Here is a 27,532-nt window from a genome sequence, read left to right as displayed (position 1 = left end):
GAAAATATTTTCAGTTGCCATAACTAATTAGTAACTTCTTAGACAAGATCTCAGAATCATGATAGGAATGTCATCTGTAATCTAATTTCCATTTTACCGCTTCTGTCTACTTGTTTGGTTTAACAGTTCTGGCTGAATAGCCCTCCACAGAAATCTTTGTAACAGACTCCCTCCTGCCAGCTCCACGGTACCGTGCTGCCGAAGGTGCACTTGGTCCCATCAGCGACTCTCAGTCATGTTTGTCCCCATCTTGCTGGTGCTACTGGAATTGGAGACTTGGTCTTCTCTAACTTCTAGTTTAGCCCCTTCCTACTCTACCATTCCCATGCGATAAGGATTTGAAAATATGGAGAAAACAGGTGCAGACAACAATAGGATAGAAGTCCCTTCTTTTATTGAATGGAATAAAATCTAGTATTTAAATGTTATGTAAGCACAACCTACATAAGTAACCATTAACTTTAATTATGATTAAGTCCCACTAATTCATTTACCTAATTGTTTATAAAGTCCACTCTTCAGGTTAATTCAGCAGCATTCTATTCCATGCAGCAAGGGTAGAAAACATTGATTTTCATGTCCATCTATTTGACAGAGCAGTTTAATGTCAGTAATAGTTGCAGTCATTTTCTTCTCTTCGTCAAATGTGAGCATGTGGTATTCTGACATTGAGAAATAAATCAAGTCTTGAAATTTAGACTGATTATTTGATACACAAAATGTGCTTAATTCAGTTTTAAATTCGACTCTACCTTTATACACACCCTGGCTTTCACCAACCATCTTTGTGCTAGAATTTTCCATCAGTTCAGTGTTGTCCCAAGCACAAAATCCGTAAGTGATGGGATACCAGGTTATGAAGTAACATGGCAGAACAGAAGAAACATTATTCCTCTGAATGTTCAGGAGGCCACAGATTTATACCTAGCTGAAGGTTCTTCATTTCCTCCTGTAACAGCATTATACATTTCATCAGGCATCTTAGAATAGGTAGGTGTAGTCTGTGGTGTCACAGTGTGTCCAAACCCTTGGTAGTGACCCAAGGGTGAAGATGGCATAGAAGAAGCAACAGAAATCTGGTCTTGAGAAGATGATAATAAACTGGTATTTTCATTTTGTTCTTCTTCATCTGAAAAAAACTTTTTACTACGCTGACCCAGGACTGTCCTTCCTTGAAAGGAAATGCAAAAGAGAACCTGTTACAATTACAAATGACAAACACAAAATAAGCCACTCTTTAAATATGCTGGAACCTCATTATAGAAGGCTTGTGTGATAGGACTGCCTTCAAATAAAATCCTTCAGTAACAAAGTTCCTCACTCCATTCTTTTCTACCCAATTATTGTCCACGATAAAGTCTTAGACATTCAGTAACCTCACTATGTAGATAAATTAAAAGTGAATTCACTTACTGTTAAATACTTACCAACATTTCTTACTTGTTCAGATATGTCATCTCTAATATCTGAAACGTCCCACATTGCAAGAAAAGAATCAAAGCATGAGCCTTCCTCTGCCTCCTGCACATAGGGTTTGTAGGAAAAGCTGTAGTGATGAGCAATAGCAGCAAAGAACATCTCAATACAGATGACGAAATCCTACAAAAGAGCGGATGCCAGTCACGTTCTCCTTCACATCTTGTTTGTCCTATACAGGAATTATGGAGGGTCAAAGGGCAGAGCCAAGATAGCGGAGTAAAGGCAGGGACTCATCAGAGTTCTCCTCCAAACACCTTTAAAAAAATGACTCTAGGGATGGCTAGGTGGCAGTAGTGGATAGAGCACTAGCCCTGGAGTCAGGAGGACCTGAGTTCAAATCTGGCCTCAGACACATAACACTGTGTGACTTGGGGCAAGTCACTTAACCCCACTGCCTAGCAAAAAAAGAGAGAGACTAAACAAGTTCTAGAGCAGTACAACCCATAAAAAGAGTGAAACAAATTCCAGCCCAAGACAACTTGGAAGGTTGTCAGGAAGGATCTGTTGCACCTGGATGAGAATGAAGCAGTCCAGCACAGGCCACCCCAGCACAGCCCCAATTCCAGCAAACCAGAAGCAGGCCTGGGGAGCAACTGAATCAGCAGTGGCTGCTTCTGGTCATCTCAGCCCACAGATGGTAAGGGGGTCGAAAAACTGGTCAGAAGGAAATTAGAGGGGTCTTTTTGCTAGCACTGAGGCAAGACTCTGTTGATTTCCCTATACTTGGATCCAGGTCCCAGTTCTGGATGGCAGACCCAGGGTGAGGAGGAGGACTAGCCTATAGTAGAGCTTGTGGCCACAGTGGAGCAGGGAACCCTCCTCACAGTTGCAGGGGAGAAAAGAGTGCTTGTGGTCACTCACAAACCAGAGCACAGGCCAGGAGAGTAGTGAACACCTCTCCTTAGATCATACCACCTTGGAAAACTGCAAATTTACAGGTCCCTAGAAGTATCTCTGAAAACAGCTGAACAAAACCCCTGAAGCTTGGGATAGTACGCCCTCTACCTTAACAAAGAGTTAAAAGTCAACTAATAGGCTGGGAAAATGAGCAAACAACAGGGAAAAAATTCTGACTACAGAAAATTATTATGGTGATAAGGAAGATCAAAACACACACTCAGAAGATAGCAAAGTTAAAGCTCCTAATGTCCAATGCCTCCAAGAAAAGCATGAATTGGTGTCAGGCCATGGAAGAGTTCAAAAATGATTTTGAAAATCAAGTAAGAGAGGCAGAGGAAAAACTGGGAAGAGAAATGAGAACGATGAAAGAAAATCATGAGAAAAGAGCCAACAGCTTGGTAAAAGACACACAAAAAATACCAAAGAAAGTAACACCTTAAAGAACAGACTAGGAGGACAAATGGTAAAAGAGGCCCAAAAAGCCAATGAGGAGAATCCCTTAATAAGGAGAATTGGCTAAATGGAAAATGAGGTCCAAAAGCTCACTGAAGAAAATTAATTCCTTAAAAATCAGTAGAGCAAATGGAAACTAATGACTTTATGAGAAATCAAGAAGTAAAAACATAAAACTAAAAGAATGAAAAAAAAAATAGAAGAAAATGTATAAAATAATCTCACTGGCAAAAGTGACCTGGAAAATAGATCCGGGCGAGATAATTTAAAAATTATTGGACTACCTGAAAACCATGATCAAAAAAAGAGTCTGGACATCATCTTTCAAAAAATTATCAAGGGAAGCTGCCATGATAATCTAGAAGCAGAGGGTAAAATAGAAATTGAAAGAATCCACCTCCTGAAAGAGATCCCAAAAGGAAAACTCCTAAGCATATTATAGCCAAATCCCAGAGTTCCCAGTTCAAGGAGAGAATACTGCAAGCAGCCAAAAACAAAACAAAACAAAAGAACAATTCAAGAATTGTGAAAACACAATCAGGATAACACAAGATTTAGCAACTTCTACATTAAAGGACTGGAAGGCTTAGAATGTGATATTCTGGAGAGCAAAGGAGTGAGGATTATTACCAAGAATCACCTACCCAGCAAAACTGAGTATAACCATTCAAGGGGGGAAAATGGACATTCAATGAAATAGAGGATGTTCAAGCATTCTTGATGAGAAGACCAGAGCTGAACAGAAAATCTGACTTTCAAATACAAGACTCAAAAGAAGCATAAAAAGATAAACAGGATAAATCACTATTGATTAGAGAAGTGCAAATCAAAACAACTGAGGTACCATATTACACCTATCAGATTGGCTAACATGACAAAACAGGAAAATTAGAAATGCTGGAGAAGATGTGGGAAAATTGGAACACTAATGTATTGCTGTTGGAGTTGGTGATCCAATCATTCTGGAGAACAATCTAGAACTATGCCCAAAGGGCTATAAAAATGTGCATACCCTTTGACTCAGCAATATCACCTCTAGGGCTGTATCCCAAAGAGATCATAAAAATGGGAAAAGGACCCACATGTACAAAAATATTTATAGCAGCTCTTTTTGTGGTGGTCAAGAACTGGAAATTGAGAGGATGCCCATCAATTAGGGAATGGCTGAATAAGTTGTGGTATATGAATGTAATGGAATACTATTGTGCTATAAGACATGATGAGCAGGCAGACTTCAGAAAAATCTGGAAAGACTTATATGAACTTGAGGCTGAGTGAAATGAGCAGAACCAGGGGAACATCATACAAGGTAACAGCCACATTGTGCGATGACTGACTTTGATAGACTTAGCTCTTCTCAGCAATGTAAAGATCTAAGGCAACTCCAAAAGACTCATGATGGAAAATGCTATCCACATTCAGAGAAAGAATGATGGAGTCTGAACGCAGACAGAAGCATACTATCTCTTTTTTTTTCTTTTGTTCCTCCCATTCATTCTAATTCTTCTTTACAACATGACTAATGTGAAAATGTTTAATAAGAATGTACACAGGGCACAGCGGACAGAGCTCCAGCCTTGAAGTCAGGAGGACCTGAGTTCAAATCTGACCTCAGATATTTGACATTTACCAGCTGTGTGACCCTGGGCGAGTCACTTAACCCTGAATGCCTCGCCAAAAAGCAAAAGAGAGAGAAAAATAAGAATGTATATGTAGAGCCTATATCAGGTTGCATGCCGTCTGGTGGAGGGAGAGAAAATTTACAACTCAAAAGCTTATGGAAGTGAATGTTGAAAACTAAAAATACATAAATTTAAAATTAAAAAAGATAAACAGGAAAGAGAAATCATAAGTTAACAAGGTTAAACTGTTTACATTCCTAAATGGGAATATCATATTTGTAATTCATAAGACCTTTCTCATTATTAGGGTAGTTACAAGGAGTACATATAGACAGAAGGTCCAGGTGAGTTGAATATAAAGGAATGGTATCTAAAAAATAAAAATTAAGACGTGAGAGAGGAATGTACTGGGAAAAAGGGAAAGGGAGAGGTAGAATGGGATAAGTTATTCACATAAAAGAGGTATGAAGAAGAAGCTTCTACAGTGGAGGGGAAGAGAAGGGAGGTGAGGAAGAGTGAGTGAGTCTTACTCTCATCAGAACTGGCTCAAAGAGGGGATAACACATATGTGTGATTGGGTAGAGAAATCTATCTTACCCTACAGGAAAGTAAGAGGGGAAGGGGATAAGAGAAGAGGTATGTGTGTGTGTATAACAGAAAGGATAGAAAGGAGGGCAGACTGGGGGAGGGGGAGGTCAGAAGAAAAACACTTTTGAGGAGGGACAGGGTGAAAGGAGAGAGAGACCAGAATAAACGGCGTGGGGAGGAAATAGGATGGAGGGAAACACAGTCAGCAATAGTAACTGTGAAAAAAATTTCGAAGCAAATTTATCTGAAAAAGGTCTCATTTCTCTAACATATAGAGAACTGAGTCAAATTTATAAAAATAAGAATCATTCCCCAACTGACAAATGATCAAAAGACATAATCAGTTTTCAGATGAAGTAATCAAAGCTATCTATACCCATATGAAAAAATATTCTAACTCACTTTTGATCAGAGAAATGCAAATTAAAACAATTCTGAGGTACTACCTCATACCTACTAGATTGGCTAATAGGACAGAAAAGGTAATGAGAAATGTTGGAGGGAATGTAGGAAAAAATGAGACATTAATGCACTGTTGATGGAGTTGTGAACTCATTCAACTATTCTGTAGAGCAATTTGGAACTATGCCCAAAGGGCTATAAAACCATGCCTACATACCCTTTGACCTAGCAATACCACTACTACATCTGTATCACAAGAGATTTAAAGAAAAAAAAAAAGGACATACATGTACAAAAATATTTACAGCAGCTCTTTTCTGGGGGTAAAGAAGTAGAAATTAAAAAAAAAAAGAATTAGAAATTGAGGTGATGCCCATCAATTGGGGAATGACTGAACAAGCTGTGGTATGTGATTATAATGGAATACTTCTGTACTGTAAGAAATGATGAGCAGGACGCTCTCAGAAAAACCTAGAAAGACTTGCATGGGCTGATGCCCAGTGAAATGTACTGTGTAAAGAGTACCAGCAATATTGTAAGATGATAAGCTGTGGATGACTTAGCTATTCTCAGCAATACAATCCAAGACAATTCTGAAGCACTTACAATGAAAAATGCTATCCATCTCCAGACAAAGAACAGAAGGTGTCTGAATACAGACTGAAGGATACTTTTTTTTACTTTATCTTTTTTGATTTTTTTCCCTTGGTCTATGCTTTCCTTTACAACATGACTATTATGGATATGTTTTGCATGACTAAACATGTGTAACCTATATCAAATTGCTTCCCTTCTCAATGGTAGGGCTCAGGGGGGAGAAGAAGGGAAAGAATCTGGAACTCAAAAGTTTTAAAAACAAATATTATATTAAAAATTGTTTTTACATATAACTGAGGAAAAATTAAATCTAAATAAATAAAAAATAATAATTATAGAGGGTCACATCTGGCCACTTACCATGTGACTAAGGGCAAGTTATTTCACCCTCTGGGCCTCATTTTTCTCATTTGTAAAATGAACGACTTGGAAAAGGTGACTTCTAAGATTCCTTCTAGTTCTAAATCTATAACCCTATAATCTAGTACTGGAAGGGACCAAAGTTCACTTAGTCCAATCTCATTTTACATGAGGAAACTGAGGCCTAGGTGTTGAAGATGGAGACAGACTTGAGGCAGAAAGACTGATTAGGAGGTCCTTATGATAGTCCAGGCAAGAGCTAATGAAGGCCTGAATCAGAAAGGAAGGTAAGTGAGTGGAAGAGAAATCATCTGTGATTGGTTCCACAGTAGGGGTGTGTGTGGAGGGATGGGTTCACTTACTTGTAGACCTGTAGCCACAGCTTCTACTGTCTGCCATTCCCAGGTATGCTTTTCAGAAATAACTCCAACTTTTACCAATAAGGCAATGATTGCTGCTTGCCTACATGGAACATGTTTATGAAAAGGTAATCTGTGTTAAAGAGACTGCATCTAATGTTTAACAAATGAAATTTTAGATTATATCTTAAAACTGTTGTCTTCCCAAGACATTTTATCTATTTTAAGACCAGCAGTACTGGCAAGCTGTGGTATATGAATTTGTTGCTACCTATCTCTATGCAATCCAGACAAATGGGACAGCTGCTGTCACTGGACTTTGAGCATCTGCTCCCCCAAAGAGAATTAAGACCCATGTTCATGCACCAACTCCATAAGGACCTTTTTGAATTAGGGATAATAATGCCTGCACTACTTACCTCTTGGAATTGTTTAAAGAAAAGTACTTTGTAAATATTAAAGCTCTATATAATACAAATGTGAGTTAGTCTTTGACTAGAGTTAGATATCACGTCTTAATGAAATTTAATAGTCTGGATTGTATAAAAGGCACACAATAGTAATGAACCCTAAATGAAGATACATTTCTTATGAATGGCATATAATATAATCTCATTAAGAGCAGAATTTGCAAAACTGAACACAAAATTTTATGGCAAATATCACAGACGCAAAGTAAGTCACTGTTGTCATACTGGAAAACCCAACCTTTTGACCAAATCAAGGTAATGGTTGGCCAATTAATTTTTTCCATATACTTTTACTTAATAGTTATATTGCTTTTTCATAAATGAAAGAATTTAGTAGAAAAGAAACACTTACCAGAAGGAAACAAAAACAACCATCTTTACGCAAAGAAATTTGCCAACAGGTTGAATTGGATTTAGTTCTTCCCTCAGTACTTTATAAAACAGCACAAGGCAATACATAGCAAACTAGGGAGAAAAACAAATGAATTTTTGATATCTCAGTTTTTCTTAATTATCTGTCCAATAAAAGTAAAATTATAAAAATGATGAAAATCTAGGAAGAGGAATAGCTCTTGTTATAATCTAGATAATAGAAGAGAGGAGAGGAAAAGAGAGAGAAGACAGCTGAGAAAGAAAGTGATAAGGCATATTGTTTTAGGTAATATTTCCCTGGGAATGGATGGATGTATGATTATCCATGGACCTTTATTTGTTCAAAAATATATCCTGCATAAAGTATTAATAAAACTACTGAGAATGTTTTAATATCTTCTTGAAAATATTCATTTTTAAAAACCAGAGAAGCTATGGAGAAAATACTATACAGAAAATAGTGATTATCCATTGAAGCTGACTCTTATAAAGCAGTAGAATTTACAAATGTTCAGGAAAGCAGAGTAATGGATTTTACAGTACTCTGTATTAGAATTATTTTGGTAAAAGATTAACTTGAAAGTAGACATATAATATAATGTGAAAGTGAAGTTAAGCAGTAAAATAACTGAATTAAGAGACTAAGAGAAAACTATTAAAAGCTATCATTGAACTATCTAGTTTAGCACTGACTTGCACAACTTGACTTGTACTGGTAATTAATGCTTTTGTGCTGAAGCTCTGAGACTATGACACTAAATCTGATTAACTTCTTGTAGCAGTACACACATTTATATATTCATTCTAAAGACAAAAATATCTTCAGATAATTTGTTTATATCCAATTCTTTAAAACTTATCTTTCTTGCATCATCTTCCTTTTAAAAATCTGAAAGCTATAAGATAACATTTAATTTATAATTATTGCCTTGATTTTAACCAATTCTTTCGACTTATATCACCAATAACAAAGTTAAACATTTCCTTTTATTTAATGAGCTAATCTAAGGCTTCTCTCACTTTCAGGAGGCCATATTGTCTCATTTACATTTCACACTGAACCACAGTGTCTCATATGCAATGACAGGTAGGCAGAACATGAATGGATCAAAATAAAGTCATCAGTTAACAGATTCTCAAATTCCCAATGTGGGCAGCTTAGAAAATCAAGTTTTAAAGCAGTATCAAGTTTTTCAACCAGGTATTTATCAAATCAGGTATTTTCACTGGGGATTTAGTCATAGGTATTAAATTTGAGGATGACCATTTTATCAGTAAAACAAAGAAAATCCATATTCTAACTCACCAGTTGTGACACGTTGTTGAATATAACTAAGTAAGTCCAAGCATTGGTAAAGCTAAAGTTCCCTTCATCATATACACCAAGCAGCTCACAGATTCTAAAAATGATTTAAAAGAAACATTACATTTACAATATAATTTCAAAGCTACATTTTAAGGTATTATGAAAAACTCATTTGAAGGATTCCAAAATGTCAATTATTAAGAGTGCTCTAATATTCAAATTCGGGTATAATACGTTGCTCAAAAGTTACAACAAAATTATTTTTATAAAAATGTTACAAGAAAATGTGAGCTCATAATTAGAGCAGGAAGCCCAAAATAAAACAGACTCACTCACTGGACACATATGGTAATCATAGCTAAGTAAAAAAAACAACCCACAATGGTACTAAAATAAGATTCAAGTATTGTTGTAGCACCATTTTAAAAAAGAAAACAACAGTTGTCTGTTCTTTTAAGAGTTTTAAAAATCTAGTTAATGATATACCAAAGTTAATTCCAAATTAGTTATCATTATTTGTTATCTTAGCACTGGATAATTTCCTAATATTAGAAAGGGTAAGAGGGGCAGTTAGGTGGTGCAGTGGATAGAGTTCTGGCCTTGAAGTCAGGGGGACATGAGTTCAAATCCAGTCTCAGACACATGAAACTTACTAGCTGTGTGACCCTGGGCAAGTCACTTAACCCCGATTACCTCACCCAAAAAACCAAAAACAAAAAAAAAGTTAAAAAAAAAGATAACTAGATACCTACTCACACAGAACAGTATAATAAATGCTGAATGTCAAAGTAAAGAGTTAAGTCAAAGACATGACTAAAAATGACTTAGAAATAGAAGGAGAAAAAAAAAAGAAAAGAAAAGAAATAGAAGGAAAAAAGTGGCCAGCAAGCCCTCTCTTTGCAAGGTTGTCTTCTGGTGATTACTACTATTCTGGGTACAGTGGCAGGCAAACTATAGAGCCCTATTAGTATTATTTACTACTTTCTCACACCCAGAAAATAGGTTAATTGGGTAACACAAACTATAAACTCTGCCCAAATGGAGTTTTAAGACCCAGCAAAGATAAATCTTAAGATTTTCAATTTCTTTCTTGGCTTTTTAATATCTATTAATATCATTTCCAGCAAAGTGTAAACAAATTAAAGCAATATGCTAATTCTGCTTTGTGTCCTTTGTTTTATACAACAAATATCTCTGAAAATGACAAAGTGATTACTTTAAATACCTTGTGGCATTCACTAATTAACCATGTGGCTTTGTTCCAAGCCATAAAGTTCAAATATGAATCTCCAAAGCTTTAACTCCTATCTAGTGGTATCAGTTTTTGCCACCTCCACTCTTAATAGTGGTGATCCCAGAGATGCAGGTTGTGTGGCATAAGCATTTTAAAAATGTATTTTCTTGCCACTACATACTAAGTTAAGATGTATTTTCAGTTTCTATCTCCCACTAGAATGTAGGCACCTTGAGATAGGTAGGGACCACTTCACTTTTGTGTTTCTGTCTCTAGTACAGTGCTTTTGCACACAGTTGGTGCTTAATGCTTACTGAACTGTGCTTTCTTGTGTAATGTAAACTATGACTTTAATTCATCTGTTTTAAATTAGAATTATCTCAAAATAAGTTTTATTAATGCCTATATTATCCATCTGAAATATCCTTAACAATTCCAACAACGCAAAAGGCAACATAATGAAGTACTTCCAAAACACTCATTTCCCACTTACATACTTACAGAGCAATAATAGTTGTGAATGGTCTGACCACAGTATACTGCAGTACACCTAGTTTGCACCTGAACAATAATACTCTGCAAAAGAAATGCAAATAATTCAATACTTTAACCACTCTTCCTAATTCAAATTCTCACATGCCCCACTTTGAAGTACAGAGCAAAAAGCTAAGGAGGAAACAGGTAATTGCAGATGACTAGGAATAACTGCTGTCTCTTTCCCCTTTGATACCTTAGCCATCAGCAAATAAGCTATACTACACTACACTACACTACTACAAGGACAATACTGTTCCACTTGAAGAAACCTGTTAACATAATGGCTATTTCAAAGCAGAGGTAAATATTATATAGTCGTACACATACATGCCTATAAATATAAAGACACATACATATACATATATATATATAAATATAAAATATAACTTTTAAAAATGAATCAAGTTAAATGGATAAAAGAGACTTAATTGTCTTTTCACATTGTGTCTCAAGAGATACACACGGGGGAACTTCTAAGACTATAAATATAAACTTCATGAAAACCAAAGATTCTCTATGATTGGCTCTGCACTACGAAATGTTCCATATTCTATATCAAAAGATATTACTGGGGCAGCTAGGTGGCGCAGTGGATAGAGCTCTGACCTGGGAGTCAGGAGGACCCGAGTTCAAATCCGGCCTCAGACACATAACACTTACTAGCTGTGTGACCCTGGGCAAGTCACTTAACCCCATTGCCTAACCAAAAGAAAAAAAAAAGATATTACTAAGTAGTTTTTTTTTTCCTAGTAACAGCAATAGGCTAATACTAAACAATCCTATCTTCCTCAGGTGATCAAGTATAGATATTTGCAAGTTTATGTTAGCGATAGCCTGTTGCTATAAGAATCTGAGATCAAATAGAAGAACTTGGATTTGTGGGCTTGTTTACACAGTGTAATAACCAACCCAACTAATCCACATAATGTATTTCAAAGCATGAAATATCATTATCTGAATATGGGTTAACAATCTAAAAAACAAGCATAAAAATTACGGTTGAGGCTTAGTTGAGATGCACAAAATTATTATATGTTCTTGTTTTGACATATCTCAAATAATCCAACAGAATTTAGGAAAAACTATAACTGGTTAAGGCAATATAGAAATTAATCAATTTGGGCATTTACATGCACCACACAGCATATTAGCAGAAAGGTACAGTTCAACAAAGTTGTGGTTGTCTACCAATAACATGCTAATATAAGGCTGGCATTATATTTGAAGCAAGGTGGTAATCATGGCTAACTTTCACCTGAGAATGCATGCTCTATATTATTTTTAGATACTGTCAGCTTGATTTTCCCTGCTGAAGGAGGAGGAGTAATAACACATGATCTAATACGGCTTTGAAATACACCTTTATACTTACATTCAGACTCATATCATGAATGTATATGATATTCAAGGAATTCTTAATATTTAACAAATAAAAAAGTGACACTGGTTTGAAAGATGCTTGGAAACTGTCCAGTTTCACTCTCCTGCCCCTAACTGTCCATTCTGTACTGATGGACAATACAACTTTGCCAAATGAGGCAAAGCCCTATCTAAGAAAAACTGTCTCTTCTGCCTTAAGTTTCTTGCCAATATCTTCTCTGCACAGGAAAATTTACTGTTTTGGTTTTAAAAGCTTTTTTTAAAAGTTGAGGCATTAGTTAGACAAAGGGTATGAAAAATACCCAATAGATGGGGCTGCCAATAAAGGATTTAAGTGAAGGTGGTAAAGGCTTCAGCAAGATGCCAAAAATTAGATTTACTAAAAAAGCTTTACTGGGTTACAACTGTAAAAAATTAGATGTAAGTATAGAAAATAAATAATTGTGTATGCTGAGGACTTAATTATAACAACATCTTAATCGATGGTGTTCAGGATAAAAATCAACATTGGCAGATTAAGAATCTAACTGCAAAACCCAGCATTTGTAATAATTAGTTCAAATTATTTCAAACACAAATACCACGAGTTACTAATTGTTATCAGATAAAGGGTATTATCTCCTTCTACGGAGATTTTTTAAGCTTCAAGATTTGATTTGTGACTCCATGACTCACAACTCCAAGTCGGGTTAGGAAGTTACACAGCCAATAACTTGCCTACCTCGATGGTATAGTTTTCAATCTCTGTACCCTACTGGGATCTTAGAAAAGGGATGTGAAGGTAAACCCAAAGTTACCTCAAATTTACCTTTTGTTTCCTGTTGAAAGCATCAAAAGTGAAAACCTAGTTTCTTGAATGTATGATTGTAGTTAGCTAGGATAACTTTTGTAATACATACTGAACTGAGTATCTAATTTCACTTCCTTCATGATCTCACTCATTCTTCCTTGCTCATTGACACAAAACTAGTTCAGCTCAGTAGCATTTCATGACTGGATCAAAGATTTAGAACCAAAAGGGATCTTAGTAATGATATAGTCCAAAACACTCTCATTTTGCAAATGAGGAAACTAAGGGGAAGCGTGTATCCAATGTCACACTCAGGTATTAAGTGGCAAAGACAGGACTGGTCTGTAACAGCCACCTAACTCATTTCCTTGCCGCTAGTCTCACTCTATTCAATTCATTCTGCACACTTCTGCCATATCAATGTTCCAAAAACACAGCTCTCTAACTAGACTGTAATCTCTTGAAGGGCAGAGACTTAAACTTCTGTATACCCTAGCAACAGAGCCTGATTGAGCACAGCATTCAATAGATACAGCATTAAGATAAGAACAAACATACTTACTCTCCCATTGCCCATGATGGACAGCAGCAGAAAGGAGGCAAATGTTTCTGCTGATCTTTGGCTTCAAGGATTAATACCAGATTTGGATACCGGTTAGTCAGATAATTGGAAAGGAATCCCATGAAACTATATATGACATAAGCTTCATAGCATTCTCGGCAAGTATCCACATAGATTGCAATGGTGGGATACTTCAGAGCTATCCACTATGAAAAACAGAAGTTAAAATTATTTCACTCAAATGACAATGAATCAACATTCCAATTCTCAGTACATTTTGTATACTACTGAACATCATATTTCTTGTCATGTAAATATTTGAAATTGCCTCAGATATGTTGGGCCTATCTTTAGCTTTCACTGCCATACAGATCATGACCTGGTCTCAAATTCCAGCCCTGATAATCACTAGCTATGGGATTCTGGGAAACTTACTTAATAAAGTTCTTGGAATCTCCAATTCCTCATCTGAAAAACGGGGTAGTATTTTCACTATTTCACAGGGCTGCTGTTAGGGCAGCATTTTATAAACTATGAAGTGTTTTTGTTAGACTGGATGTTTGATATGCAGTTAGTTTGGCCAAATTTGTTAATGTGCAAATCTGAAATAATAAATCTTAAGATTTTGATAAGAGATGAATGGGAGAGAAAATGAATGGGAAGACAAATGAAATTAGATATCTGTATCTCAGAGTGGTTTGGGATTCTAACCTGCTTAAGTGTAGGTCAATTTCTTTTACCATTTAATCAAATGGAGTAATGATTCAAATCTGGATTTGTTAAATGCAGTTATACTGGGACCAATTTAAAACATCAAGTAAAAAATAACCGTACCTCAATTGTTGTGAAGAAAACATTTTGTACATTATTAAAATAAGAAATTGCAATACTCCTTAACTGGGAGATCTAATATAGTTGTTCCTTTTGGAGATGCTTTTTAAAAGACAGACTTCACAGGAATGGAGGCCAGAGGTGAGGCACTTTACAACAGCTGGCCTGCATCTTCTCAGTGAAACTGGAAGGCTGGATTTGCTGTAATTGTGGGAGTCTGGAGCGTGGTTGTGGGATTTAAGAAAGTAAAGGTATAGTTCATGTAAAAAGACCTTGTGGTTTGGGCAGATGACATGGTTCAAGGAACCAACAAATATACAAGGTACACACACACACGCACGCACGCACGCACGCACGCACGCACACACACACACACAGTCTTAGCCTTCATCAAAAGAGGCAGAATCCAGAGCAAGGGCAGACAGCACTCCAGCCTTGTCTGATGACACTGGGAGTGCTGTGGTCAGTTCTCAAAACATTATAAGAAGGACAAATTGGAAGAACATTCAGAGGATAGTGAATAGGATGGTGAAGAGTCTGGGGGATAAAGAAGGCCCCTGCTGAATAAGCTCAGTCTGGAGGAGACTTGGGTAGGGAGGAAGGAAAAGGGAGACTTTGCAGCCTCATTTCCAAATATTTCAAGGGTTACGATGTGGAAAAGAGAGAATTTCTTCTACTCTGTCCCAGGTGGCAGAGCTAGAAATAACAGATGGAAGTTATGAGGCAAATATTGGCTTAAAGGAAGGAAAACCTCTAATAATTAGAGAGCTGTCCAAAATTGGACTGGCTTGCCCATCATTTCAGATAAGGAATTAACTTTGTGTCATGGACATCTTTGGCTCTCTGGTAAAGTCTACAGACCCCTTCTAAGAATTATATATTTAAATGCATAAAAACATGGGGACTACAGAGGAAAAAAATTATATTGAAATAGTCACCAAATGTTATTTAAAAAAAAAGAAAGATGTTCCTAGATTCCAGAATAAGCAGCCCTCATTGGAGCTCTGCAAGCAGAAGCTGGATGGCCACTTCACAGGAATGTTTGTAGAAAGATTCCTGTTCAGTCAACAGGCTGGACTAAATGACCTCTGACCTTTCCAACTCAGATTCTGTGACTTAGTGAATGTTAAGACTAGCTTCTTAGGTTATTCACTTTAGATAATACTCTACTCTCATTGGTGAGGAAACTAGTTTATGTACATACACACAAACACATGCTTATTGTAATAAATTATAAAACAAGGGAGAAAAGGTCAAAAAGGAAATTTGAACCTTTAGAGTGTTATTTTTACCGTACAATCAAATTTTGATGATCAATACTAACAGAAGGCAACAGGAGGGTGGAAAAATATACAGCATCATAGCATGCAACAGAGCCTATTCTGTTGTTCCATTCTGTCTCAACCCTTTAACTCCTCCAATGCCACCAACTCCATACTGAGAACAGAAAGCACAATTGTTCACAAATTCCTTTAAATTTGCTATTTCAGGCTTTCCTGTCACAGAAAAGGAATTTCTAAATTAAAGTTTTCTTCAGCTTCTTTTGTGAGAAACAAAAATTTTGTTTATATCAACAAGTACTTAACTTAGTGACAACGCTAATAAATTTATTAAAAAACTGCCATGAATAATCTGGTAAATAGTTGAGGGTTGACTAATTATATTCTGATGATTGTTGTTTTCCCCAAATCAAACTAAAGATAATCAGTGTTATAGAAGCAAGTTCTGGAATTACTATTATTAATGACTTTTAACAAATACAGCAATTATTTAGTCAAATTTATTTTAATGATATAAAGTCTTCTGCAACTATCGTCGTTATGTATAGTTCTCAAGTAACTAGATAAGGGGAAGCATACTTACACTATCCAAGCTGTATATAGGCACCATCCAAAGAATCCTATTTTGAAAGCAAAGAAGACAATTTAACAAATTTAATAAAATAGTCAACATACTCTTGAAAATTTCCAGGACAACTGTAAGATCAAATCAAGTTAAGATATTACCTTATTATTGGCTTCTGTAGTTCAGGTTGAGTGTAATGCACTAAATGTTGCAAAATCCCCCAGAAAGATATTGGTACAGTCATTAGTAAAAAGATTCCAGCAATAAACCATGCTTTTGTGTGTATCCCAACCTTTGAAAAAAGAAATAGTTTAGCATAAATATCTCACTGTTACAAAACTAGAGAATAAAAAAAAAGCATGCCTTTTAAAAGAGTTCCTATTTTTAATTTTAAAGAGTAACTTTTTGTCATAGTAAGAGCAAAACATTTCACAAATACACTTATCTTTTTTTTTTAATAGAGGCACTTCATTCAATTTGGTTATAAAGCTAATTTCTCCAAAGCAAAACATTCCTATTGACTTCCATTATAAAATATTTGGAAGAATATTCCCAAAGGAAAATCTCCCAATTGATTTGGCTGGCAGCTTTTACCAAGGAAGGGCTAAGAATGATTAGCCCTACTGTATTGCTGAGCATCATGTTAGAGAAGCATGGCCACCTAACTTCTAGAAGTTAATGGTACCCGTCTAGTTTTTCTTTTTAGTTCTTTTCCAACTCGATGGTTGCAATTTGTTCCTTCTCATCCTTTCCATTCTTAAGAGTTTCCAAAATTCTGCCCCTTTCCTCCCTACTGTCAGATACTCCGAATGCAATGTGTTAAGGTAATTAATGAATTAAGGTAAAATATCCCAATCTGCCAGGGGGACCCTTAGTTTGCATAATAAAATTTTACCTGAATTACTCTTAATTAAACATTCTATAGATCGAGTTGCCTAAACATCTTTACCAGTTTCAAAGAAATCCATTCCAAATAAAGGATGCGTATAGTATTCAATAAATATCCACTGAATTTTAATAATCAGGGAATTAAATAATCTCTCTTGGTCATAAAAAGAGTTTTCTACCTCTAAGGTTCCTTCTAGTTCTAAAATATTGTGTTTCTTTTAGCAGTACTTGTTCTTGTGCTAAGCAGGACATGCCAGGCTAATAATGACATAAGATAACATTCTACACCACTTCTATGAAGTCTTCACTGATTGCCTTAACTAATAGTTTTTCTTCATCTTAACTCCCTGCATTTTGGATATATTTCTTTATGTACTTGTATTGTATTGTATACAATAATTATGTATTATAATTTGTACTATTTTTTTTTTTTGCCTATGTTACAATATTCTGGTAGAATGAACTGAGACCTGGCCTTGGAGCTAAGATCTTAGTTCAAGTCCTACCTCCAGCATATACTGGTGTGTGACCCTAGGCAAGCTGAACCTCTCAATGTCCTAGTTAACTCTTAACATGTCATACCACCACTTTCTCACTAACTTAGAGTCATAAGTAGTGAGACTTTTCTTATGTGGAAATTCCCTATCCAACAATGAAATATTATATCATAGTTCTAGTGCCAATCTGCCCTAAATATGTTACAACATCCCTTCAGAGCAAGGGCCATCTTACTATGGTTTTTCCCCTTCCACTGCACACAATAGATGCTTAATACAAGTTTATTGCATGAATACTGAAAGGAAGCATCAGGCTACTACTATCACAAACATAAGAAACTTAGAACACTAAGCAAATATATAAAAAACTCCTCCAAATACTAATAGCTCTGACCAGGATAAAAATCTTAAACACAATAATCTCCACAAAACAAAGAGGACTTGGTGAATGTTTTAAAATTTCTATACTTCGGCTTACCAAAAAAATATTTCTTTGGGCTTGGAAATGAATAAGAGTATACTTCTAAGGTCAGAAAGACCACAAAGCACTTCTTCATCCCATAGATCTGGTTGCAAGGGAATGCAGAGCATTTTTCCATTACAATATGGCACTTCACTTATTGGAAGGTTATTCTTGTAGCTTCTAAGAGAGCCCTAATATACTGAATTACCTATCATTACTGACGATTTTCCTTTAAATATACAGGCTTAGAATTAGAGCCCGCAGGTAACTTCAAGGTCCCCTAGTCCAACTCCCTCATTTTATATATGAGGAAACAGTAATCAAGAGTAATTAAGGTCACAAAGGTAGTAAGTGGGAGATCTCATACCGGAACTTCCAATGAACTTTACAACATACTCCCTTTTCCCCAGTGGTCATTTTAATATGGCAATAGAATCCCATTCTACTTAACAGTAATATTTTAAGCTCTATTGTATCCTTGGAACCTCAATTCCCTTTCCTCTTCCAAAACGTAACAAAGAAGAGATGCTGGACTTGATGCATCAAAAGGTCCATTATTTCACTGTTGTGGACACTCCTTACACGGAAGGATTGTAACCCTCTATGTTTAGTTTGTTGTAACCAACCCTTTGGTATAGAATATCTCCAAATCTAGCTAGGCTAGTACAACAGGTACAAAATCCATTTCTGGCCCTTATTTGAAGTCTTTTCAACTTGTCAGGATTTATCAAAGCTTTAGAGTTCATCTGGAATACTTCAAGAACCCATGGTCATTTTCACACCACAATGAAGCATTTGAATATTATTTTAGTGGAAGAATTTAAATGTAAATAGTAACAATTTCCAACAGAAATTTTTATACTTACCTTGAGGTATAATAAAAAGTTCCAAGACTGCAGTTTGTTTTTTTGCCCCTCCTTAACTGACCCCTATCTCACTCCCCAAAGCTGTCCTAAACCTTTTTTTCTTAAGCCTCCCTCAATTTTCTCTCCCCCAACCCTTTCACCTGAGGATCTTACCTGTTATTTTAATAAGAAAACTGAGACCTTTGCCCTCTTATCTTAACCCTTAACATTTTCCACTCTCTCCTTTCTTTGCCTCAGTCTCAGATTAGGTGCTCTTTCTCTTTGCCAAGGAGTAAGGTCTTTATATGCTCTTGATCTCATTCCCTATTCAGCAGATTGCCCCCTCAACTATACCTCTCTAATCTTCAATTTCTCCTTTTCTATTGGTTTCTTCCTTGCTGCTTTCAAACATGCCTAAATCTCCCCATCAATAAAAACCTTAACAATAGCATACCATTCCTTCAAGCTATCACTCTATACCTCACCTCCCTTTCTGAGCCAAACTCCTAGAAAAAGCTGTCTACACTCAATGCCTCCACTTTCTCTCCTCATCTCTCAGAGATTTCACCAACTCTCTAGGGTTCAATATCATCTCTATGTAGTTGATGCCAAGATCTATACGTTCAAAGCTCCCTTGTTTCCTGAGCTCCAATCTCACATCATCAACTTCCTGTTTGCTATTTCAAATCTGGATGTCTCAGAGGCATCTCAAACTCAGCATGGCCCAAACAGAACTCATTATCTTTTCCCCAAAAACTCAACTTCATATCAAACTTTCCTATTTCTGTTGAGGCTACCACAATTTTTCCAGTCTCCCAACTTCATAACCTTGGTGTCATTCTTGAATGATAGTATTCTTCCTCACTTTATCAATCCAAGCAAATGCCAGATCCTGCAGTTTCTGCATCCATGTCTTTTACCTTCAAACGGTTCTTTTTCACAGTCGATTTAGTTCAGGCCTTTTATCACCTCTGCCCTGGATTACTGCCAAGTCTCAACAGGTCTCCCTCCACTCTAATACAGCCTCCTCTCACATCCACCAGAGCACAAATCTGACCATGTCACTTCCCTACTCAAACTCCAATGGCTCCCTATTGCTTTGAGGCTGTTTGGATTTAAAGCCCTTTACAACCTAGCCCTAATCTATCTTTCCAGCCTCATTATACACTGCTCTCCTACTTATACTCTACAATGTAGCCAAACTGGCTTTTCTCTTTGTTCCTTATACATAGCATTCTATCTCTCACCTCCATGCTTTTGCACTAGTCATCCTCTCCATTCCTGGAATGCATTCACTTCTCATCTAAAACTCAAAAGGATCCCTCATTTCCTTAAAGTTTCAGCTCCAACATCACTTTTTACATCAAGCCCTTCCTGATACCAACTGTTAGTTCTCCCTCCTTCCTATCTTGTATTTAATTTGTATTTATTCTACATAAACTTACATGTACACACATTAATTCCCTCAACAAAATGTAAGTTATTTAATAGCAGATCATCCTCTTTTCGGTCTCTGTATCCTCAGTGAACAATGCCTGGCACATAATAGCTTAACAATGTTTTTTAACTGATCTCTGAATGGCTGAAAGGATTTTAAGGAGATGAGAACCACAGTAGTATAATCAGATAATATATACATAAAATTTAGAATCTAAATCAGTGGAATTCTACGATGCTCCTGAAAGACAGCGTCTAAAACTGCCTTACAATTTCTAATAATTATTGTTCTTTTGACTCCTCTGGAAATTCTCTCCTTGTATATAAAGCAACCATCATTTAAAACACTCAAATGCTTTTTAGTTAATATTTATGAACATAAAGTAGATTAAGCTTTATAGAGTTAACATGTTATTTTAAACTCTACTTCACTTTTAATATTGGAGACTTAAAACTTCAACGGAGTCAAAATGTTTAGTGATCTGCTTTTGCTTTGTTAAAAAAACTTCTAACATATATCTGTTAATATTACAAAACCACTTACAAAGGAAAGAGCTGATTAAATCATAATTTTTTGCTATAAGCTGTAACTAAATTATATGATCACAAACATGCCTGCATTTTGTTGGTTCACATTATCATCATGCTCACCCATTAATTCAAGGGTGGGCAAACCACAGCCCAAGGGGACACCTGGCTCTTCTGAGCTTTACCTGTGGTCCTTAAAGCAAGCAGAAAGAAAAAAATGCCACCACAAACTGTCAATGCTATGATTAAAGTTAATATCAGGTCCTCTGCAAAACCTAAAATGATGTGGAACTAAATAACCAACATTATATTCAACATCATAAAAAAAATTAGGTATTAACATTTGGGGGTTTGAGACAGCAGAAGTCTTAAGTCAATGATGCTATTAAACCCTGGGATCCACGTATGGGTCAGAATGGACATCAAACTACTGCTCTGAGTATGATTACACATATAATCTTACAGTGGGGTGAGTAAAAAGCCATGAGTTTCATTTTGTAAACAAAAAAAAAAAACCCCCCAAAAGCTCTTGCAACACAGCATGACCCAGGTCCAATACCAGCAATAGTTTCTCAGATACACCTTCACAACTGAAAAAGTGCAATACACTAAAAAAGTGAACAAACAAAAGTGTTATAGTGATTTATGTTGCAGAAACATTAATTTCTATAATTAAATGGCACTCAATCAGGCAGCACAATGGGGAGAAAAAGGCCACTGATCTTGGAATCAGAATATGTTAGAAATAAGTTCACTTATCTTCAAAAATAAATTTCTCTTATACAAATTTTAAAAGGGATTTCCATTTATCTTTAAAAACTATTACATAAATGTTTTTTGAGGTTAAGAAGCTGATTCCCTAACACTTAGCTCTCTTAAACCATTGTACCCTGAAAGTACCTTTCAGTACACTGCTTGCTTGTGGCAATGTTCATTATAGGGAGGGATAAAAAATATAGAATGTATTTGTAGTTTATGATGCTGTGCAAAGTTTTGTGCTTATTTTTTTTACCATTCTACACTGGAGTATCATTTTCAGCATAACCGTGATTGAAAATTAGTAAGAAAAAACTTGGTCTATGTTCACGAACAAGTAGCAATATGGAACTGCCATAGCATCAAAGCTCAGAAATTCAAGTTAATAGTGTCAACAAATGGATAGACTGGGGATGTGACAAACTGATAAAAGTATAGTACTTGGCTACTTGTTTCAAAATTGCAATTAAGTTGTTTCAAAAATCAGTTGAAGGGGGCAGCTAGGTGGCGCAGTGGATAGAGCACTGGTCCTGAAGTCAGGAGGACCTGAGTTTAAATCCCACCTTAGACCAAACACTTGATCCGTACTAGCTGTGTGACCTTGGGCAAGTCACTTAACCCCAACTGCCTTACTAAAAAAAACAGAAACAAAAAAAAACACACAAAAGTCGGTTGAAACACAAAACATTTTCACCAGTCTAGCCAACAAATGTTTGAACCCCACACAGAAAACTCCACCTCTCAGCCTTTGCACTGGCTGTGCCTCATGTCTGAAACATACTGCTGCCCCTCCGAACCCCTTGTTATCTTCAAAACTCAGCTCAAGCGTTTATTTTTTAATCTTAAATTGGCTTTGTTTGTGAAAAAACTTCACGAACTCTTCTTTCCACAGATCTAGGTACTTTTTTCCCATGTTTCTCTAATTTGTTTACGATATGAACTTTAATGTCTAGGTCACATACCCATTTGGAGTTGGGGAAAAAATATCTTTGCAACAAGTTTTTCTGATAAAGGTATCATTTCCAAGGTACATAAGGAACTGATCCAAATTTATTTTAAAAAAAAAAAAGTCATTCCCAAAAGTCTATGGATATGAACAGGCAGTTCTCAAAAGAAAACCAGACTATCAATAACAATGTGAAAAACTGCAGTCTGAGATTTCTTCCTCACAATCATCTGGGTGGTAAAAATGACAAAAAAGGAAAATGATAAATGTTGGAGGGCTTGTGGGAAAAGAGGCACACTGGTGGACCTGTGAATGGGTCAAGTTACTAAACAGCATCACACACATGAAAAGCATAAGCAACAATAACAGGTAATCAAACCCCTAAAGTGTAAAGTTGTTTACAGTTCCACTGGATTCAAACCTCAACTTGGCTGTTGCACAGAACACACAGAGCACCAGCAGCAAACAAAAACAAAGCCAAAAACCGCTTTGGGGTCAGTAGAGTGAGTGGAAAGCCACTAGGCCTTTTTTGGTCCATAGCTTGAATTTTCAAGTCAGGTATTCTTAACTTGACGTACATAAAACAAAATTTGTGTGCTGTGGGGAAAAAAGAAAACAGTATTCCAGTGGAAAAATGAGTAATCACAACTATGGAGATCTGGCTTTTTTTAGAGTAAGGAATATGCTTTATTTTTTGATGTTTCAATGCACTACCTTTTGAATAACTGATTCCTACGATTTCCTTATTTAAGGATGTTATCTACCATAAGTGGCAAACCTAAAGATATTTTGTAGGGCTTGTTTATATTAATTACCCTCTATGTACTGCTTATGAAACCCATAAGTAAAAAGGAAATGTTTGAATAAGCATCTCAATTAAAAAGCATCAGAAGACCATTACATTTACTACCAAAGACTGACATATCTGGCAAAACATGTTTTATTAATTAATAAGTGATGCTAGCAGTATAATTTATATAGATTTACAGAATGTCTAAAAACATTCTTTCTAGAATAACGCGCTATAAAGTTTTTGACAAAAGTGCTTTTCTTGCTGTAATAAATCATCTTGCTTTTTAAAAGCTACTACTATTATCATGCTACTACAGGGCAGTGTGGGGGCCAGTATAAAAATCAGAAGACCTGAGTTCAAATTCTGACCATTACATATATTAGCTGTGGGATCCTCAGGACAAATCGTGAAATTGGTTAAGTTACATTAGATTTGGAGGGAGTTTCTCCACCCAGAGTTTTTCTCTAAACTAATAAATTTGCTGGCCTTGGGAACAGAAGGGAAAAGGAATCTGATCAGTTTGGCTGAAGTAGCTTCAAACTTGTTTTACTGGAAAAACACATTTTAAGTTTTACTTTAAAGGATAATGACACTTAAAAATTGATACTGATGAAAAGATGAACAGAAAACCGGTTTAACCAGTTTGAGTTTTACCAGTTTAACTTTGAAAAGGTTATATAACATAAGTTTTTACCTTAAGAACTTTCAGGCTCTTCAGAGTTACTTTACTGATGTCATAATAAGAATGTGACATCAAAAAAATTGTATAGAACCACAAGGATTATTTTGCAAAACCTCTGATAGGTAAGACCTAATTACCCTCTAAAGTAAAAAAAAAAGAGAGAAATTAATTGCATCCTTTAATTTAGGAAGCTAAAGGTTGCTAATAAATGTAAATGTATGATGTCATTAATATCACTTATTTGATATAATTGTAGCAAACCAAATCTGTATACAAAAACAAAATCATTTTGATAATTTTGTTCCAGGGCAGTCACTTCTTAACAACATCTCCCACTTATAAAAAGTTAAACAAAAACATCCGAATTTAAAAAAAAAACAAAACTCACATAACTTTAAAAAGAGGAATCCTTGTTCATCAAAATGGACTTTCATGGAAATGAACTTACATGGAATGTAGCTCTTCTAGGCTTCTTTATATGCCTCAAACATTGTTTCTGAACAGATCATACATTTTTTTCAAAAGACAACAAAGCAGGTTAAAGCTGCAGTCCTAGGAGGAGCACTGAATATGAAGTAAGGGTCTTGGGTTCAAATCTTGACTGTCATTTAAACGCATGACCTTGGGCAAGTCACTTATCCTTACTGAGTCTCAGTTTCCTCATCTATAAAACATTGAGTTTTTGCAATCAGACGACCAGCAAGGTCCCTTACAGGTCTAAAATTATGATCCTATATGCAGTGTCTTTGGAGAACAAAGGTAAAAGGGCAGGAGAAAGATTATAAATGGGAAAATGTCTTTCCCCAGGGGTAGGGTGCACAGCATATAAAAAGCATCCCAAGAAAAGCTCATTTTACCTCTAATTTTTGCAGTTCCCATATGCACAGAGGCAGAGAGACGACCAAGGCCACCAGGTAAAGAAACACCACGAGGGGCCGGATCCATCGCCTCCAGTTCCTCCAGGTGCAAGGCATGTTTTCGTCAAAATCAACCCCGGGAAAGGGAAAGAAAGGGGGAGGGGGGAGGAGGAAGAAAAGAAAAGAAAAAAAAAGGAAAAGTGAAAAGAAGAGGAGAAGAAAAAAGAATAGAAGGGGAAAAGAGGAGAGGAGAAAGAGGAAGAAAAGGAAGAGGAGGAGGAGCCGGAGGCGGCTGGCTGTAGGCCAAGGGGCCCGATGCCCCTCCCGTCGCCCACCCTCCCGGCCTCCCTGGGGCACAGGCTCGGGTGGCACAATCAGAGGTGGGGAGGGGGCGGCCGGGTTTTGCTCTGCTTTACTTTACCGGGAGCTGACGGTGCCGCCGCACCTAACGCCGCGGCTTCGAGGGAAAGAGCTCCTCTTTCTCCTGCGCCTGCCGCGGCCCAAGACCTTGGCCCGGCGCGGCTGGCGCCGCTCGCCCCGCTCGCACGGGTATCGCCCCAGCTCGGACGGACACAGCGGAGCCAACCGGACCAGGCCAAGTCGCCGCCGCCGCCCCCCCCGCCCCCTGCCCTCCCCTCACCCAGCAGCCACCCCACACTCTGCCTGCATCATGGCGACGGCGGCGGCGGCTTCAAGGAGCTGCCTCCACACGGCCGAGACCCGCAGCCCCCTCCTGGCCCTTCCCCCCAAAACCTCCAAAGAACAAACGCAGGATCCCCCTCTCACACACAAACACACCAGTCCCTACAACAGCTCCTGGATCGCTTCCGCTTCCGCTTCCGCCTGTGGCCGTCCAAAGGCGTTGATTCGCATCTCAGTGCCCAGTGAGCCCCGCCTCATCCGGTCTATAGCCACGCTCTGATTGGACGAGGTTGGCAGGCGCACTGTGGGGTTTTGCGGTTGCGCAGTGAAGGGTTGGCGAGACTTTGGACCAGAAGTTCTCTCACGGTTTGCTTGTGAAGGAGGAGGGGGGAGGGAGGAGAGTCCTGGGAGCGTGGGCGGGATGCAGTCTCTCCCTGCTGTAGCCCGCGGGGTATTTGCGTGTAGCATCTGCGAGCTGCAAGTGATTTCAGAGGGGAGGCAGCTTGATGCTGGGTGCGTAATAGTGCCCAATAAATAAAGTGTTCATATCCCACTTCTGACATTTACCCGCTCTGTGTCACCAGGCAAATCCCTTGACCTCTCTGAGCCTGTTTCCTCAGCTGTTAAATGAGAATAATTAATAAACAACAACAGGGTACTTCTATCTACTTCACAGGGTTGGCGTGGCTCTCAAATGGGACAGTGTACAGAAAGTTCTTTGCAAACTTTACAGCAGGTGTTTTTAACCTTGGAATCTGGAATCCATGGATAAATTTTAGGGCATCTATGAACTACATATGCATATAAGGGGAGAAGAGAAGAGGAAGAAGAGCAGAGGAAGAGGAGAAAGAGGAAGGAAAGGAAGAGAAAAGGAGGAGGCGGCTGGCTGTAGGCCAAGGGGCCTATGGATATATGGATATGCATGGATGTACATATACATGTACATATACATATAAATATACATATACATATAGATATATATCAGTGATTTTGAACAGAAATTTATAATTTCCTTCAGTTATGAATGTTTAAAAATCCATTATTTTGAGATGGGATGTACAGGTTTCACCAGACTGCCAAAGGAGTCCACAGCAGAAAAGGTTAAGAACCCCAGTTTCAAAGGACTATATAAGTATGAGTTTTTGATATAGCCTAACTGGCCTTCTTTCTCTTCCTTACAACAGCCCCATCTTCTGTTTTGGTGCCTTTGCACTGATTGTTGTCAATACCTGCAATACATTCTCTCTTACTTCCTCTCTTCTTTTAAGAAGCCGCTCAAGTACCATCTTCTGCGTGAAGTTTTTCATAATTCCCATAATTACTAGTGCCCTCCCTCCCAAACTGTTATTTAATATTCTGCATATATTTATGCTTATTGTATGTGCTTATATATTGTGCTATATATATTTTTATATGTACTTGTTTCCCCCATTAGATATGTAAGTTCATTGAAAACAGGGATTGTTAGGGATGGAGCCAAGATGACAGAGTAAAAGCAGTGACTTGCTTGAGCTCTCCCCCAAACCCCTCCAAATACCTGTAAAAAATTACTCTAAACAAATTCTAGAGCAGCAGAACCCACAAAAAGACAGATTGAAACAAATTTCTGGCCCAAGACAACTTGAATGGTTTATTGGAAAGGTCTGTTGTACTGGGCTGGGAGAGGAGCATAGACCCCAAAAATTTGACTTTCAAATACAAGACTCAAGAGAAGCATGAAAATGTAAACAGAAAACAGAAACCATAAGGGACTTATTAAAGTTGAACTGTTTACATTCCTACATGGAAAGATGATATTTGTAACTTATGAGACCTTTCTCAGTGTTAGGGTAGTTGGAGGAATATATATGTAGACAGAGGGCACAGGATGAGTTGAATATGAAAGGTTGATAGCTAAAAAATAAAATTAAAGGGTGAGAGAGAATTGTACTGGGAGAAGGAGAATGGGAGAGGTAGAATGGGGTAAATTATCTCACATAAAAGAGGCAAGAAAAAGCTTAGTGGAGGGGTGGGGGGTCAGGTGAGAGGGAATGAGTGAACCTTACTCCCATTGGATTTGGCTTAAGGAAGGAATAACATACACACTCAATTGGGCATAGAAATCTAGCCTA

General features: G+C 37.2%; 1 protein-coding gene across 1 annotated transcript; it reads right to left on the bottom strand.

Annotated features, from left to right (window-relative positions):
- Nucleotides 1–372: 372 nt before the first annotated feature.
- TMEM184C (transmembrane protein 184C) lies at nt 373–25,889 on the bottom strand. Its single transcript, XM_027866817.1, has 13 exons — nt 25,588–25,889; nt 25,438–25,518; nt 25,225–25,404; nt 24,780–25,194; nt 16,249–16,379; nt 16,106–16,142; nt 13,412–13,617; nt 10,644–10,718; nt 8,909–9,002; nt 7,583–7,695; nt 6,764–6,863; nt 1,428–1,599; nt 373–1,171 (listed from the first exon to the last, which is right to left on the bottom strand). The coding sequence occupies exons 1-13, from the start codon at nt 25,887–25,889 to the stop codon at nt 903–905; spliced, it is 2,175 nt and encodes a 724-aa protein (XP_027722618.1). The 3' UTR covers nt 373–902.
- Nucleotides 25,890–27,532: the final 1,643 nt, after the last annotated feature.

Source organism: Vombatus ursinus, unplaced genomic scaffold, assembly GCF_900497805.2.
Source record: "Vombatus ursinus unplaced genomic scaffold, bare-nosed wombat genome assembly UNPS02014784.1, whole genome shotgun sequence".
Classification (NCBI taxonomy): Eukaryota; Metazoa; Chordata; class Mammalia; order Diprotodontia; family Vombatidae; genus Vombatus; species Vombatus ursinus.
The sequence above is the reverse complement of the archived record's forward strand: the minus strand, read 5'-3'. Positions and strand labels throughout refer to the sequence as shown.

What these genes read in the sequence shown, in the direction of transcription:
- TMEM184C (XM_027866817.1), bottom strand. Translation starts at nt 25,889, where the DNA reads ATGCTACACGCAAATACCCCGCGGGCTACAGCAGGGAGAGACTGCATC. An exon ending in CTATATACAGCTTGGATAGT is followed by an intron (nt 13,618 to 16,105) that starts GTAAGTATGCTT and finishes TGTTTTTCATAG; the next exon opens with TGGATAGCTCTGAAGTATCC. An exon ending in CCATCATGGGCAATGGGAGA is followed by an intron (nt 10,719 to 13,411) that starts GTAAGTATGTTT and finishes TTTCTTTTGCAG; the next exon opens with AGTATTATTGTTCAGGTGCA.